This window comes from Oncorhynchus gorbuscha, linkage group LG04 (assembly GCF_021184085.1).
Source record: "Oncorhynchus gorbuscha isolate QuinsamMale2020 ecotype Even-year linkage group LG04, OgorEven_v1.0, whole genome shotgun sequence".
NCBI classification, from domain to species: domain Eukaryota; kingdom Metazoa; phylum Chordata; class Actinopteri; order Salmoniformes; family Salmonidae; genus Oncorhynchus; species Oncorhynchus gorbuscha.
The window spans coordinates 11490208-11504688 of NC_060176.1; the positions used below are offsets into that span (position 1 = coordinate 11490208).

A 14481-nucleotide genomic window follows, 5' to 3' on the forward strand; every position below is an offset into this window, starting at 1 on the left:
GATAATAACCTGACAATTAGGCTTATCTAATAACAACTACATTTCAGTCATTTGGAATTCACTAAAACAAGAATGATAAGCCTACCATTATATCAGATATTGACCAATTACTACAAAAGGACTAACCTGAGATGGTACCACACTCAAAGAAAGGACTGAGGTGGAAATTAATTGACCATTTAAATTAATTGTTACACAATTACAAACTTATTAATTGCAGTATGTTGCCTAGCGTCTGCTAAATGACTTAAATGTAATGTAAATGTACTAAAGCTAAAGTGTGACGTTGTGAAATAATTAATATGTAGGTCAGTATTAACATACTGTATTCAGCAGATCGTGTGGCAGGTTGTCCGGCAGGGTGCTTACCGAGTGAGCAAGAAAAAGCGGGCTGCTGGTGGCAGGGAGCAAAGGAAGGAAACGTGAGGAATGGCTGAAAGCTGACTGTGTTTTTCTACAGGAAACAAATCAGGAGGGAAACGATAGCAAAAATAAGTCACCAAGTGTTTCCCATTTCGGTTGGAGAATTGTATTGAGGCTTCTTATTTTGTCCACGCACGGATCCGCCTGGTTTTCTGATTTAATGGGACAACGAAAACGGAAAAAGCAAAAGGTGCCAATTTTGTCGTCTGTGTGGACGGGTGCTACTTATTTTTATGGGACCAATACTCCACACGGGATGAATAAGAGGACACTTAGTGCAAGGTAAACCGCATTGTTTGAGTAAAGAAAATGTCCCAGATTTGACAGAGGTAGTTAAGGATATATGTCTGGTGGGACTGATGCATTAACATGTTATATCCTTGAAGTGGTCGACTACCTATCAATCATAATACGTATTCAAGCTTCTTGGACAAGCCATCACAACATAGCAGTCACATGAAAATTGGCCTACATGTCCTTATAAGAGAAACACGTAAAGCCATTTTGCTCCGTCTGAACAGAAGAAGAACATGCGCGTGTTTGTCATCTGGATATTTTTGCGGTTGTTTTCACTACGGAATGGTGCGGCTGGTCAAGGACAATCCACTCCGGCTATTTGTTCGTCCTCATGCAGCTGCGACGAGGACGGAGGCGCCGATTGCTCTGGGAAAGGTCTGACCACTGTCCCGACTGGTCTAAGCGCCTTCACCTACTATCTGTAAGTATCAACACATATTGAAACTGAGTAATAAAACACGATTAAACCTAGAATCAATCTCTCTCCCTGGTTAGGACGTGTTTGTAATGGTAAGATTGGCCACTAGTTACTCGAGAGGGGCACCTCTCCACGTCAATACTGGAGCAAAGTTTTGCACAATGGCTGTCAATGAAGCCAAGTAATCGAGTGCGTTTTTACAACTTTGGGCTGTGGATCAGTTATTCAACTGATAACAAACCCATTATTGTGGTTGGTATGAGAGAGCAAGCACAAAAAATGAAGAAAAGTAGCCCATAAAATTGAAGGTTGGTACAGTATATACAGTATTGGCTAGGCTATTATTTTAATGCAATGGTTGCCAAAATGTTTCATGCTGGTCCAAACTCATTCACTTGCTGACCTTTCCTTGATATGACCCCTCTTATACCGTAGTATTTTACTGCACTGAAAAGCATACAAGCTATAGCATATTCCTTGGCCTGGCACCTGGACTTTCACTTTCTTAGACTACAGTCACTTATATTTAGGGACATGTGGAATAGTAGCCCATCCCGTGTGAAGCAAGAAGGTGGATCTGTCTTCATTTGCTGATTCTTTGGCCTGTCTTAGCTCTGTGGTCTCGATTGATTGTGATTATACCTGCCACAGAGTGTCTGTCCTGAATGCAGATCCACTCACCAACTCACATCATGGCAGAGAAAGTCCCATGCCTATCCCTAAAAGACAACACTGTGGACACACATACCCATCATCTCAGAGACAGTTGTTGTGGTTGGTATTCTGATATTTGCATGACATATCCTTTACATATGCAATACATGTCCTTTACAAAGTGATTCAAATTCATCTTACAGGGATACACCAGAATTCACCCTGGAATGTGTCAGTTCAGTAACACTTTACTGTAATAATTAAGTCTGATTTTCTTTCCTTCCAAAGTTTCCTAAGTTGCAAAATTGTGGCTCAAGCAACTTATCAACATGGGGAAAATGTGCAATGTTAAATTATTTGTAGACTATATTCTTAACAAAATAAAAATGTTCTGAATCTTGTTCAGGAACCGCCGAAAGGAAAAAGCTGTTGTGATCAACACAAAATAACAACTAAACCAAAAGCCCTATGACATGGCTCTTTTAGTTAGCCTACAGTTGATTTTAAGGAATGATGACTGTTTCTTTTCTGGATTCCCTGTGATTCCGCCATCATATCTGTCTTTGTCTCTGTACCAAGAAAAGCGAGTTGCTCTGCACTACCTTACTAGAGAGAAAGAGCATTACTAACTGAGGAGAAACTGAGACTGGGTCTACATAGTTAATACATTTCTGGTTAACTAGCCTTAAAGGTTTCACAATGTCTTAGTTAATGATAAACAGAGCAGCCGCCCAAGGGCGTCAAAGGGTCTATGTGTTATTTATTGAAGGTGGATGAAGGAAATGTGCTTCCTAATGTGGAAAAGAAGGAAGGATCTGACCTTGAGAAGACTACCCTCTGGGCACACACTGGTTGATTCAAAGTTGTTTCCATGTCATTTCAATGAAATTACGTTGAACCAACGTGAAGTAGATGTTGAATTGACGTCTGGGCCCAGTGGGTATTGATACAGAACAGTTTCATATCCAAGACTGAATGAGACATTTATACAATATCACCATCACCTTTATTTACTTCACTTAACATCACAGCTGAGGGGTTGGTTTTTATATTTATTTCCACCTAGGTGCCTGAACATTACACCACATGGACTGTAAGTACATTTGATTGACTTCTTGAGTTCATTAATATCCAGCAGAATTGTAGAAATACACACACTCTAGAGTTGACCCAATAAACTGCCAATGTAGAGATGTTTTGTGTCAGGTAAAATGAAGAGAAACCGTGGTATTTACCAATTTGTAAACTAAGACACAGTGTAGTGTATGCTGTTATCAAACATCATGCTCTTGCGTGTAAGTTACCAACACATCCCCAAATATTGTATTACAATTGCCAAGTCAACGTATTATGGCTGGAAGTGTGGGCGTGAAGGCTTCTTGTGCACCTACACTGAGCAAGGGTTAACCAAATGCTTTGTGACAGCTTTTTAGCTCATAACTATGTGATATATTCAGTTCAAGCCCTCAGAGTATTTGTCGGGTTGCCTTGGAGCAATTCCACGCCAACAGAGTGATTTTTCACTTTAAAATGTATGTCAAACAAAAACCAATGATTGCAAACAAATGATACAACTTTATGCACAGGGACTACTTAGCAATTTCCACTGACAAATCTTCAAGTAAATGTTCACTTGACGTTGTCAAAAGTGGTCAATCATTGGTTTTTGTTTGAAATACATTTTAAAGTAAAAAATGTTTCTATGTTAATGTGGAATTGACCCTTAGTGCAGCTGTCTCTCTCTTTCTATTTCTCTCCCTCCCTCTCCATTCAATGTCTCTTCTCCGTCTCTTAAATTCCCCTTCTTTCCATTCCTTCTGTGTTTTGGTGAGTAGAGAGGTCAGGGGTCATGATGGATTAGTGCGACACATCGCAGCTGTAGAAATACTCTTTTTGTCAGAGTTAATGCACAGGGAGGCTGTGCTGAGCTGGTAATGCTCCTTACCGGAAGTGAGCTAATGTTTGTTTAACGAACTAAACAAAATATTTACCTCCATAATGTTAATTTAATCAAATATATTTTTGGTAACACTTTACATTAGTGTGTCAGCAAACAAACAACTTAATCTATTAATTGGGGTACACATCATCTGCTGTGATGTTTAGTGGCAATTATAAGCTTTTTTTGCTGAAACAGCAGAGACAGACGGGGATCAACAAGACAGGCAAATAGTGAAGAGCTTGATAAATTGAGATATGGAAAATTACTGAAGGGAGAGATTAATGGACAGAAAGAGACAGGGAAATTGACACACACATAAACACACACACACAGATAATGATAGAAGCAGACAGGTCCAGCAGTCTTACAAGAGGCACATTGCAGGCCCGGCTGTCCCCAGAGGTGGGAGAATGGTTTCCCAGAAGGTTGGCTTTGTTTGTGATTTTCCTCCTGCTGTGATTCCATCCAGTACAACCTGCCACCCCATGAAGGTACTGAATCTGTTGTACAGAGAAGCAGAGAGGAGAATGGAGGGCAGCAGTTATGTTATGAAGAGAAGTAAAAGAAATGGGGCCACAGACATTAACTCCATCTTTTGAAAGTCAGGTTTTTTGTTGAATTTCTGTCCTTGGAATTGTGGAATGTCCTTTTAAATTGGAATAGTTCCAGACAGAGGTATGACTAGACCTGCTCTTGTCCTGCATTTGTAGTTATTTAGAGAGCGTTACTTCAAGTTTTTATTTCACGTGTCGTCATTCTTCAAAATTAGTAACCCATATACGTAGTCACAAAATAATATACAGTACTGTACATTGCCACTTTCGTTGGCAATATCCTACAATACTTTAACATTTATGCATCTGTTGATTTACATAATCTTACGGAATTTGACACAGATGGGAATTGGCCTGTGTCCTTTGTTTTATCAGTCCATAAATCAGAGTGTTGGGTTGGCACCAGCCAGCAGCCCAGGGGAAGGTTGGAGAGGTGGGCTGGGGGGTGGAGCCGCCTGCAGCATGTTGGTGTGTACATTACGTTTTTTATTGGCAGCTGAAAATGAGACTCTCCTGCCTGAGGACAACAGGTGGGGAGAAAGAGAAATACATTCTGGAACCCCCTCACCCTGTACACCAATTTCCCCTCTGACAGTGCATGCCTGCTGCATCTCTGCTAGATACGAGTGACGAAAGAACATCTCAGTCTTTTGAGGGCTTGGTGACTGTGTGCACTCTCGCTCTCATGTGTGCATGCGGGGGGCATGAGGGTTTGGGGTAGGAGGGGGTCACTTCTCACATCTCATCTCAATTGAAGTCCTTTCATAGTGTGAACAAGCACAAGTTTAGGGGAGGGAGGGGATAGGGGGACTTAATGCCCTTTCACTCACTGGTCCAGCTAGCTCACTCGCCATTGGTGCCCTCGATCCATCTTAAGCTGAATGATACTTTTGTTCATGGTCAGCAGAGGTGAAAGGAGCTAGTCACTGGTTTCCGCTCCCCAACAGGATGACTGCTAGATGGTAGAATGTTTACCCCCCCCCCCTCTTGCTCTGTCTATTTCTCTCTCTCTCTCACACAACTCACACTCCCTTTTACTTATGATCACTTATCTTCCTAATTTTCATCCTATTTTTCCGTAGTCCTCTCCAGCTCTCACATTATCACATACTCTGTCATATCTCTCTTTCTCTTGGTTCAATTCAATGTTGTAAATTGGTATAAAAAACATACACTTGAATAGCAAAATAACAGTACGTTTACAACGACAACAACTCCCATACCAATATCAATCACTTCTCTCCCTCTCTGTCTCTCACTGTTTTAGGACTGACATGTTTGCATTGCAGGCTGGTTGTTTGCACTCTAGCTACAGCGAATCAGTCTCCCCTAGGACCCATGTGGTAAATGCTTGACCTTCTCTGCACTCCCATGGTGGAACACTCTGCCCGTTTGTGTATACAAAGTGCCCTTGTTCCTTTCCAGCATGGCAGTCAGGGAACCTCAGCCATCTTCCTCAATTCTCACCACCTTCACCTCTTTAATCAATAAGAAACATCCGACTGGGAAAATAGTTACCCGTTACCTGCATTTTTTTCCCACAACCAGGGGGCTAAAAAGCCAAAGCATTACTGAGTTTGCTTTACTTCTGAGGTAGTCAATGGTAGCAGGTGGTTGGGTTGGTGCCCGGTTTGGCTTCTCTACCTCAACAAATGATCTACCGGCAGGATATCGATTTTCATTTAGATTACATTAGCCTGCTAAATAAACACTGCCAAAAGGTATGGAAGAAGTGAAGTTGTCCTCCTTTTGAAGATCACCTTGAGATTCATGGTGCATCTGAACTAAGGCTATGCCTCCTTGAAGCAAAGCCCTTGCAGAGATACATCAGATACTTTTTACACTTGCCATCTTCTGCGCCCAGAGATCTTCAAAGGAAGGACATAGTAACCTTTTCCCCCAAATCTCTATCTTAGTTATCTGCCGTTGTCCTGTCTGTCAATTCTTGCTGTTCTTGGCACGGTAGCTTCCCCTCCCTCTCATGGCTCCATGCCAGCCAGTGTCTGATCCGCCCACACACATACCACATATACACGCCTTGGTTTTGGAGTCACTTTAATTTGAATCTCTTTTTGGTCTGGCTTTGCACTGCTTGGCAATCTTTCCATGTATATTTATCTGTCTGTAATGTGGAGCTCTGTGGTTGTTGTGTGGCTTTGTTGAGCTCCTTGTCTGGTCTGTGGACAAACACCAGTGGCCTGTGTAATTGTGAGGGGGAAGCTAATGCTGAGCTCAGGTTAAAATCATTCTGACCAAGATCCGTTTTGGATCCAAACGTTGTCAGTGAATTGGGGGCATAAACAGTGTGTAGGCCGTCTTTATTAGCCCAGCACCAAAGGATGTGCTTATGACCACAAACCTTTCTAAAACCATGATCCAACCATCAGAGACCACACAATAAGCCACTAAATAACAAGTATAATTTCTCACTTGCCAGAGACTTGAACAGGGTGGACCTCTTTTTGACCCTCTTACCATGGAGAGGTTGTGGTTGGCTTTGAGATAATGCTGAGATAGTATATTTATTCTCATCTTGCATCATAGCAGAGATTATGAATTATTGCTTATTTTAAAAATTGTTTAAAAGGTGTAGATTTTGTCGTTGAACCCAAAAGTGATTTAGGAAAGGTATCATGTATCTTTTTAGCTGACATTTGTTTCTGAGTAAAGATGATCTGTATGTCTCTATTTACTTGTATTGGCAGTGAATTCCCAGGGAGTTTTAAAGGTGCTCTGTTGAGACTTGACAACAACCTCTGCTGCCTGCTCCCCATACTTTCCTCTGCTGCCTGCTCCCCATACTTTCCTCTGCTGCCTGCTCCCCATACTTTCCTCTGCTGCCTGCTCCCCATACTTTCCTCTGCCTGCCCCATACTGCTCCCCCCCATACTTTCCTCTGGTGCCTGCTCCCCATACTTTCCTCTGCTGCCTGCTCCCCATACTTTCCTCTGCTGCCTGCTCCCCATACTTTCCTCTGCCGCCTGCTCCCCATACTTTCCTCTGCCGCCTGCTCCCCATACTTTCCTCTGCCTGCTCCCCATACTTTCCTCTGCTCCCCATACTTTCCTCTGCCGCCTGCTCCCTCCCCATACTTTCCTCTGCTGCCTGCTCCCCATACTCCCCCTGCTCCCCATACTTTCCTCTGCTGCCTGCTCCCCATACTTTCCTCTGCTGCCTGCTCCCCATACTTTCCTCTGCTGCCTGCTCCCCATACTTTCCTCTGCTGCCTGCTCCCCATACTTTCCTCTGCTGCCTGCTCCCCATACTTTCCTCTGCTGCCTGCTCCCCATACTTTCCTCTGCTGCCTGCTCCCCATACTTTCCTCTGCTGCCTGCTTACTTTCCTCTGCTGCCTGCTCCCCATACTTTCCTCTGCTGCCTGCTCCCCATACTTTCCTCTGCTCCCCATACTTTCCTCTGCCTGCTCCCCATACTTTCCTCTGCCTGCTCCCCATACTTTCCTCTGCTGCCTGCTCCCCATACTTTCCTCTGCTGCCTGCTCCCCATACTTTCCTCTGCTGCCTGCTCCCCATACTTTCCTCTGCTGCCTGCTCCCCATACTTTCCTCTGCTGCCTGCTCCCCATACTTTCCTCTGCTGCCTGCTCCCCATACTTTCCTCTGCTGCCTGCTCCCCATACTTTCCTCTGCTGCCTGCCCCCATACTTTCCTCTGCTGCCTGCTCCCCATAATTTCCTTTCCTCTTTCCTCTGCTGCCTGCTCCCCATAATTTCCTCTGCTGCCTGCTCCCCATACTTTCCTCTGCTGCCTGCTCCCCATACTTTCCTGCTGCCTGCCTGCTGCCCCCATACTTTCCTCTGCTGCCTGCTCCCCATACTTTCCTCTGCTGCCTGCTCCCCATACTTTCCTCTGCTGCCTGCTCCCCATACTTTCCTCTGCTGCCTGCTCCCCATTTTCCTCTGCTGCCTGCTCCCCATACTTTCCTCTGCTGCCTGCTCCCCATACTTTCCTCTGCTGCCTGCTCCCCATACTTTCCTCTGCTGCCTGCTCCCCATACTTTCCTCTGCTGCCTGCTCCCCATACTTTCCTCTGCTGCCTGCTCCCCATACTTTCCTCTGCCGCCTGCTCCCCATACTTTCCTCTGCCGCCTGCTCCCCATACTTTCCTCTGCTGCCTGCTCCCCATACTTTCCTCTGCTGCCTGCTCCCCATACTTTCCTCTGCTGCCTGCTCCCCATACTTTCCTCTGCATGCTCCCCATTCTGCCCTGCTCCCCTTTCCTGCTGCCTGCTCCCCATACCCTCTGCTGCCTGCTCCCCATACTTTCCTCTGCTGCCTGCTCCCCATACTTTCCTCTGCTGCCTGCTCCCCATGCCTGCTCCCCATACTTTCCTCTGCTGCCTGCTCCCCATACTTTCCTCTGCTCCCCATACTTTCCTCTGCTCCTGCTCCCATACTTTCCTCTGCTGCCTGCTCCCCATACTTTCCTCTGCTGCCTGCTCCCCATACTTTCCTCTGCTGCCTGCTCCCCATAATTTCCTCTGCTGCCTGCTCCCCATAATTTCCTCTGCTGCCTGCTCCCCATAATTTCCTCTGCTGCCTGCTCCCCATAATTTCCTCTGCTGCCTGCTCCCCATAATTTCCTCTGCTGCCTGCTCCCCATAATTTCCTCTGCTGCCTGCTCCCCATACTTTCCTCTGCTGCCTGCTCCCCATACCCTCTGCTGCCTGCTCCCCATCCTTCTGCTGCCTGCTCCCCATACTTTCCTCTGCTGCCTGCTCCCCATACTTTCCTCTGCTGCCTGCTCCCCATACTTTCCTCTGCTGCCTGCTCCCCATACTTTCCTCTGCTGCCTGCTCCCCATACTTTCCTCTGCTGCCTGCTCCCCCCCATACTTTCCTCTGGTGCCTCTCCCCATAATTTCCTCTGCTGCCTGCTCCCCATACTTTCCTCTGGTGCCTGCTCCCCATAATTTCTCTGCTGCCCCCCATACTTTCCTCTGGTGCCTGCTGCTGCCTGCTCCCCATACTTTCCTCTGGTGCCTGCTCCCCATAATTTCCTCTGCTGCCTGCTCCCCATACTTTCCTCTGGTGCCTGCTCCCCATAATTTCCTCTGCTGCCTGCTCCCCATACTTTCCTCTGGTGCCTGCTCCCCATAATTTCCTCTGCTGCCTGCTCCCCATAATTTCCTCTGCTGCCTGCTCCCCATACTTTCCTCTGGTGCCTGCTCCCCATAATTTCCTCTGCTGCCTGCTCCCCATACCCTCTGCTGCCTGCTCCCCATAATCCTCTGCTGCCTGCTCCCCATACTTTCCTCTGCTGCCTGCTCCCCATTTTCCTCTGCTGCCTGCTCCCCATACTTTCCTCTGGTGCCTGCTCCCCATTTCCTCTGCTGCCTGCTCCCCATTTCCTCTGCTGCCTGCTCCCCATAATTTCCTCTGCTGCCTGCTCCCCATACTTTCCTCTGCTGCCTGCTCCCCATACTTTCCTCTGGTGCCTGCTCCCCATACTTTCCTCTGCTGCCTGCTCCCCATACTTTCCTCTGGTGCCTGCTCCCCATACTTTCCTCTGCTGCCTGCTCCCCATAATTTCCTCTGCTGCCTGCCTGCCTCCCCCATACTTTCCTCTGCTGCCTGCTCCCCATACTTTCCTCTGCTGCCTGCTCCCCATACTTTCCTCTGCTGCCTGCTCCCCATACTTTCCTCTGCTGCCTGCTCCCCATACCTCTGCTGCCTGCTCCCCATACTTTCCTCTGCTGCCTGCTCCCCATAATTTCCTGCTGCCTGCCTGCTCCCCCCCATACTTTCCTCTGCTGCCTGCTCCCCATACTTTCCTCTGCTGCCTGCTCCCCATACTTTCCTCTGCTGCCTGCTCCCCATACTTTTCCTCTGCTGCCTGCTCCCCATACTTTCCTCTGCTGCCTGCTCCCATACTTTCCCTCTGCTGCCTGCTCCCCATACTTTCCTCTGGTGCCTGCTCCCCATAATTTCCTCTGCTGCCTGCTCCCCATACTTTCCTCTGGTGCCTGCTCCCCATCTGCTGCCTGCTCCCCCCCATACTTTCCTCTGGTGCCTGCTCCCCATAATTTCCTCTGCTGCCTGCTCCCCATACTTTCCTCTGGTGCCTGCCCCCATAATTTCCTCTGCTGCCTGCTCCCCATACTTTCCTCTGCTCCCCATAATGCTGCCTGCTCCCCATACTTTCCTCTGCTGCCTGCTCCCCATAATTTCTGCTGCCTGCTCCCCATCCCCATACTTTCCTCTGCTGCCTGCTCCCCATAATTTCCTCTGCTGCCTGCTCCCCATACTTTCCTCTGCTGCCTGCTCCCCATACTTTCCTCTGCTGCCTGCTCCCCATACTTTCCTCTGCTGCCTGCTCCCCATACTTTCCTCTGCTGCCTGCTCCCCATACTTTCCTCTGCTGCCTGCTCCCCATAATTTCCTCTGCTGCCTGCTCCCCATACTTTCCTCTGTTGGATGTGATTAGTGTTTTGAAGGATGTCTTTGTCGCCGATCTCTTTTTTAAAATGTAGGGAAATCTCGCTTGAGAAGTGAAACCTTTGGCAACTCTTGCTGGAAATGTGATTCTTTCCGTTTCCCACCAAGGCTGATATGAGCCCAAAGTGACACCTTTGCATTATTTGATGTCATGTTGACATTTCATACCCTAAAAACAGTGGGCATGTAACTGTTTTGCTTCAGAAAGAGTGCTGTTTTTTCTATATGTACCACAGCTGTATTTCTATGTAGGATAGGCAGGTCCCCTGATGACTAAAGGAGCTGGGAGGGAGGGTGACAGCATTCACAGACCACCCTTTCATCCTGTCCCTGTGGCTGCCTGCACTCTTGACCATGGCAGCCAACAGCCTGTGGAAGATGGTGACAGGGTGCAGGTGTAGGGGTGCTGTCAGCAAGACATAATGTATCCAAAGGAGGGACCACCGAACACACAACGCCCCAAGGAGAGTCCGTAGGGGGAGGGGGGTAAAGAGGGGGGTGGATCAAGGTGGAAGCTCCATTGTACAGAGCCTAGAAGGAAATTGGATAAGCTAGGTAACCTGGAGATGGGAAAGATAGATTGCAGGGACGATGAGGGCTTCTGTTGGGGGCCTTTGTAGTTAGAAACATGGGGGGTGGGAGTGTGGTGGGCGATATTATCCTTTAAGGGTCCAAAGTCCTACATGCACACACTTGCAAAACTTTGGGGACGGCTGGTAGTGAAATTCAAGATGGACCCTTTTTTTGGGGGGGGGGGTCGCTTCATTATCAAACGCAGGATGTTTTTTCAGTCCTGTTTCGATTCAACTCCAACATCTGGTGTCTATGGGCTCCTCTTTGAACCCGATGAAAGGATTCCTAATCAAGATGAGTGGCCCAAAGTTAAAAGGTACTCTCTGTGGAGTTGTTGAACACAAGGGAATGGCTATGGTGTCATACCATACCAGTCCTTTTATACTATAGCCTGTGTCATTTTTATTGGAAGTTGGATGTGCCTTAATCTGTTGGCTGCTTTAGGATCCTTCTGCAATCAGTTTACAATCTTTACTAAACCTGCCTAATATAACAATCTCTCAATTCCTAGAACTTCAGTTGGATTCGATCACAATTTTGCCCATGGTTACTCTCTATGCATTACATACAGTATAAGTCGGAAGTTTACATAAACCTTAGCCAAATACATTTAAACTCAGTTTTTCATAATAACTGACATTTAATCAGAGTAAAAATTCCCTGTCTTAGGTCAGTTAGGATCATCACTTTATTTTAAGAATGTGAAATGTCAGAATAATAGTAGAGAGAATGATTTTATTTCAGCTTTTCTTTCTTTCATCACATTCCCAATGGGTCAGAAGTTTACATACACTTAATTAGTATTTGGTAGCATTGCCTTTAAATTGTTTGCGCAGCAGATGTTGAATTCCACATTACTTAGTTTCACTTTATAACAAATAAAGACAAATAAACAATAAACTAACGACGAACCGTGACTACAGAGATTCTACGTGCACTACCTCAAAATAATATCCCATAAACACAGGTGGGAAAAACAGCTACTTAAATATGATCCCCAATTAGAGACAACGATTACCAGCTACCTCTAATTGGGAATCATACACAATCACAAACATAGAAAAACAAACCTAGAACCCCACATAGAAATAATAAACTAGACTAACCCCCCAGTCACGCCCTCTACCATAGAAAATAGGGACTCTCTATGGTCAGGATGTGACAGTTTAACTTGGGTCAAATGTTTCGGGTAGCCTTCCACAAGCTTCTCACAATAAGTTTTGGCCCAGTGAATTTTGGCCCATTCCTCCTGACAGTGCTGGTGTAACTGAGTCAGGTTTGTAGGCCTCCTTGCTCGCACTCACTTTTTCAGTTCTGCCCACACATTTTCTATAGGATTGGGGTCAGGGCTTTGTGATGGCCACTCCAATACCTTGACATTGTTGTCCTTAAGCCATTTTGCCACAACTTTGGAAGTATGCTTGGGGTCATTGTCCATTTGGACCCATTTGTGACCAAGATTTAAGTTCCTGACTGATGTCTTGAGATGTTGCTTCTATATATCCACATAATTGTCCTGCCTCATGATGCCATCTATTTTGTGAAGTGGACCAGTCCCTCCTGCAGCAAAGCACCCCCACAACATGATGCTGCCACCCCAGTGCTTCACAGTTGGGATGGTGTTCTTCAGCTTGCAAGCCTCCCCCCTTTTTCCTCCAAACATAACGATGGTCATTATGGCCAAACAGTTCTATTTTTGTTTCATCAGACCTGAGGACATTCCTCCAAAAAGTATGATCTTTGTCCCCATGTGCAGTTGCAAACTGTAGTCTAGCTTTTTTATGGCGGTTTTGGAGCAGTGGCTTCTTCCTTGCTGAGCGGCCTTTCAGGTTATGTCGATATAGGACTCGTTTTACTGTGGATATAGATACTTTTGTACCTGTTTCCTCCAGCATCTTCACAAGGTCCTTTGCTGTTGTTCTGGGATTGATGTGCATTAATCTCTAGGAGACAGAACGCATCTCCTTCCTGAGCGGTAGGATCGCTGCGTGGTCCCATGGTGTTTATACTTGCATACTATTGTTTGTACAGATGAACGTGGTACCTTCAGGCATTTGGAAATTTCTCCCAAGAATGAACCAGACTTGTGGAGGTCTACAATGTATTTTTCTGAGGTATTGGCTGAATTATTTTGATTTTCCCATTAGGTCAAGCAAAGAGGCCCTGAGTTTGAAGTTAGGGCTTGAAATACATCCACAGGTACACCTCCAATTGCCTGAAATGACGTCAATTAGCCTATCCAAAGCTTCTGTAGCCATGACATCATTTTCTGGAATTTTCCAAGCTGTTTAAAGGCACAGTGAACTTAGTGTATGTAAACTTCTGACCCACTGGAATTGTGATACAGTGAAATAATCTGTTTGCAAACAATTGTTGGAAAATGAATTGTGTCATGCACAAAGTAGATGTCCTAACCAACTTGCCAAACTGTAGTTTGCTAACAAGACATTTATGGAGTGGTTGAAAAACAAGTTTTAATGACGCCAACCTAAGTGTAAGTAAACTTCCGACTTCAACTATATGTAAGTCACATACTGAATTAGTCAGGTGGGGAAGAAATGTGAGTGCTGTCTGCATAGCTGTCGTGCCGCTACATGCCTGTCTTTCTCTGCAGTGAGTTGGAAAAGTGAACGTCCCCTGGGCAATACGAGAAGGGTTTTTTCAAGGGTTTACAGTACTACTGGGGACCTGTTTTGGCCCAAATGAATCATTATACTGCTGGGGAAGATGACTGAACTTTCCCTCTACCAATCTACATGACATGAAAACCAATGTAACCGTATTGAAAGCATGCTTCTGAGCAGTTACTTCATAGTTATGCCCCCAAAAAGATACATTTGTTACACACTACCATGGCATCAAACATTATGTACTATTTCTGCAATTCTCTGTTGTTGCATCTTTAGGAGTATAAATCCACCTTGATTGTTTGAGATTTTAATTGTAATCATGACTGTGTTCTTTTTCTAACCTGAGAGAATTACTGATCCAATCATGACGCATGTTGTTTGGTTCTACAGTGACATCAGCATGAATAACATCACAGAGCTCCCGGCTTTTGTCTTCAAGAACTTCCCCTATCTAGAAGAACTGTGAGTATTAATCTCTTCTACATTACCCACTACAGTTGTTGTCACATGCATAAGATAATCAGTGGTTTTCAACC

At 45.7% G+C, this 14481-nt stretch overlaps 1 protein-coding gene across 1 annotated transcript in view; it reads left to right on the top strand.

Annotated features, from left to right (window-relative positions):
• The first annotated feature begins 349 nt into the window (after positions 1–349).
• The window catches only part of LOC124033657 (leucine-rich repeat-containing G-protein coupled receptor 4-like), a 34207-nt gene continuing 20075 nt past the window's right edge, over positions 350–14481 (top strand). The window contains exons 1-2 of the mRNA XM_046345810.1: positions 350–1141; positions 14336–14407. Coding sequence (XP_046201766.1) covers positions 954–1141; positions 14336–14407 — 260 coding nt within the window. The 5' untranslated portion in view covers positions 350–953. The remainder of the gene's footprint in view (positions 1142–14335; positions 14408–14481) is intronic.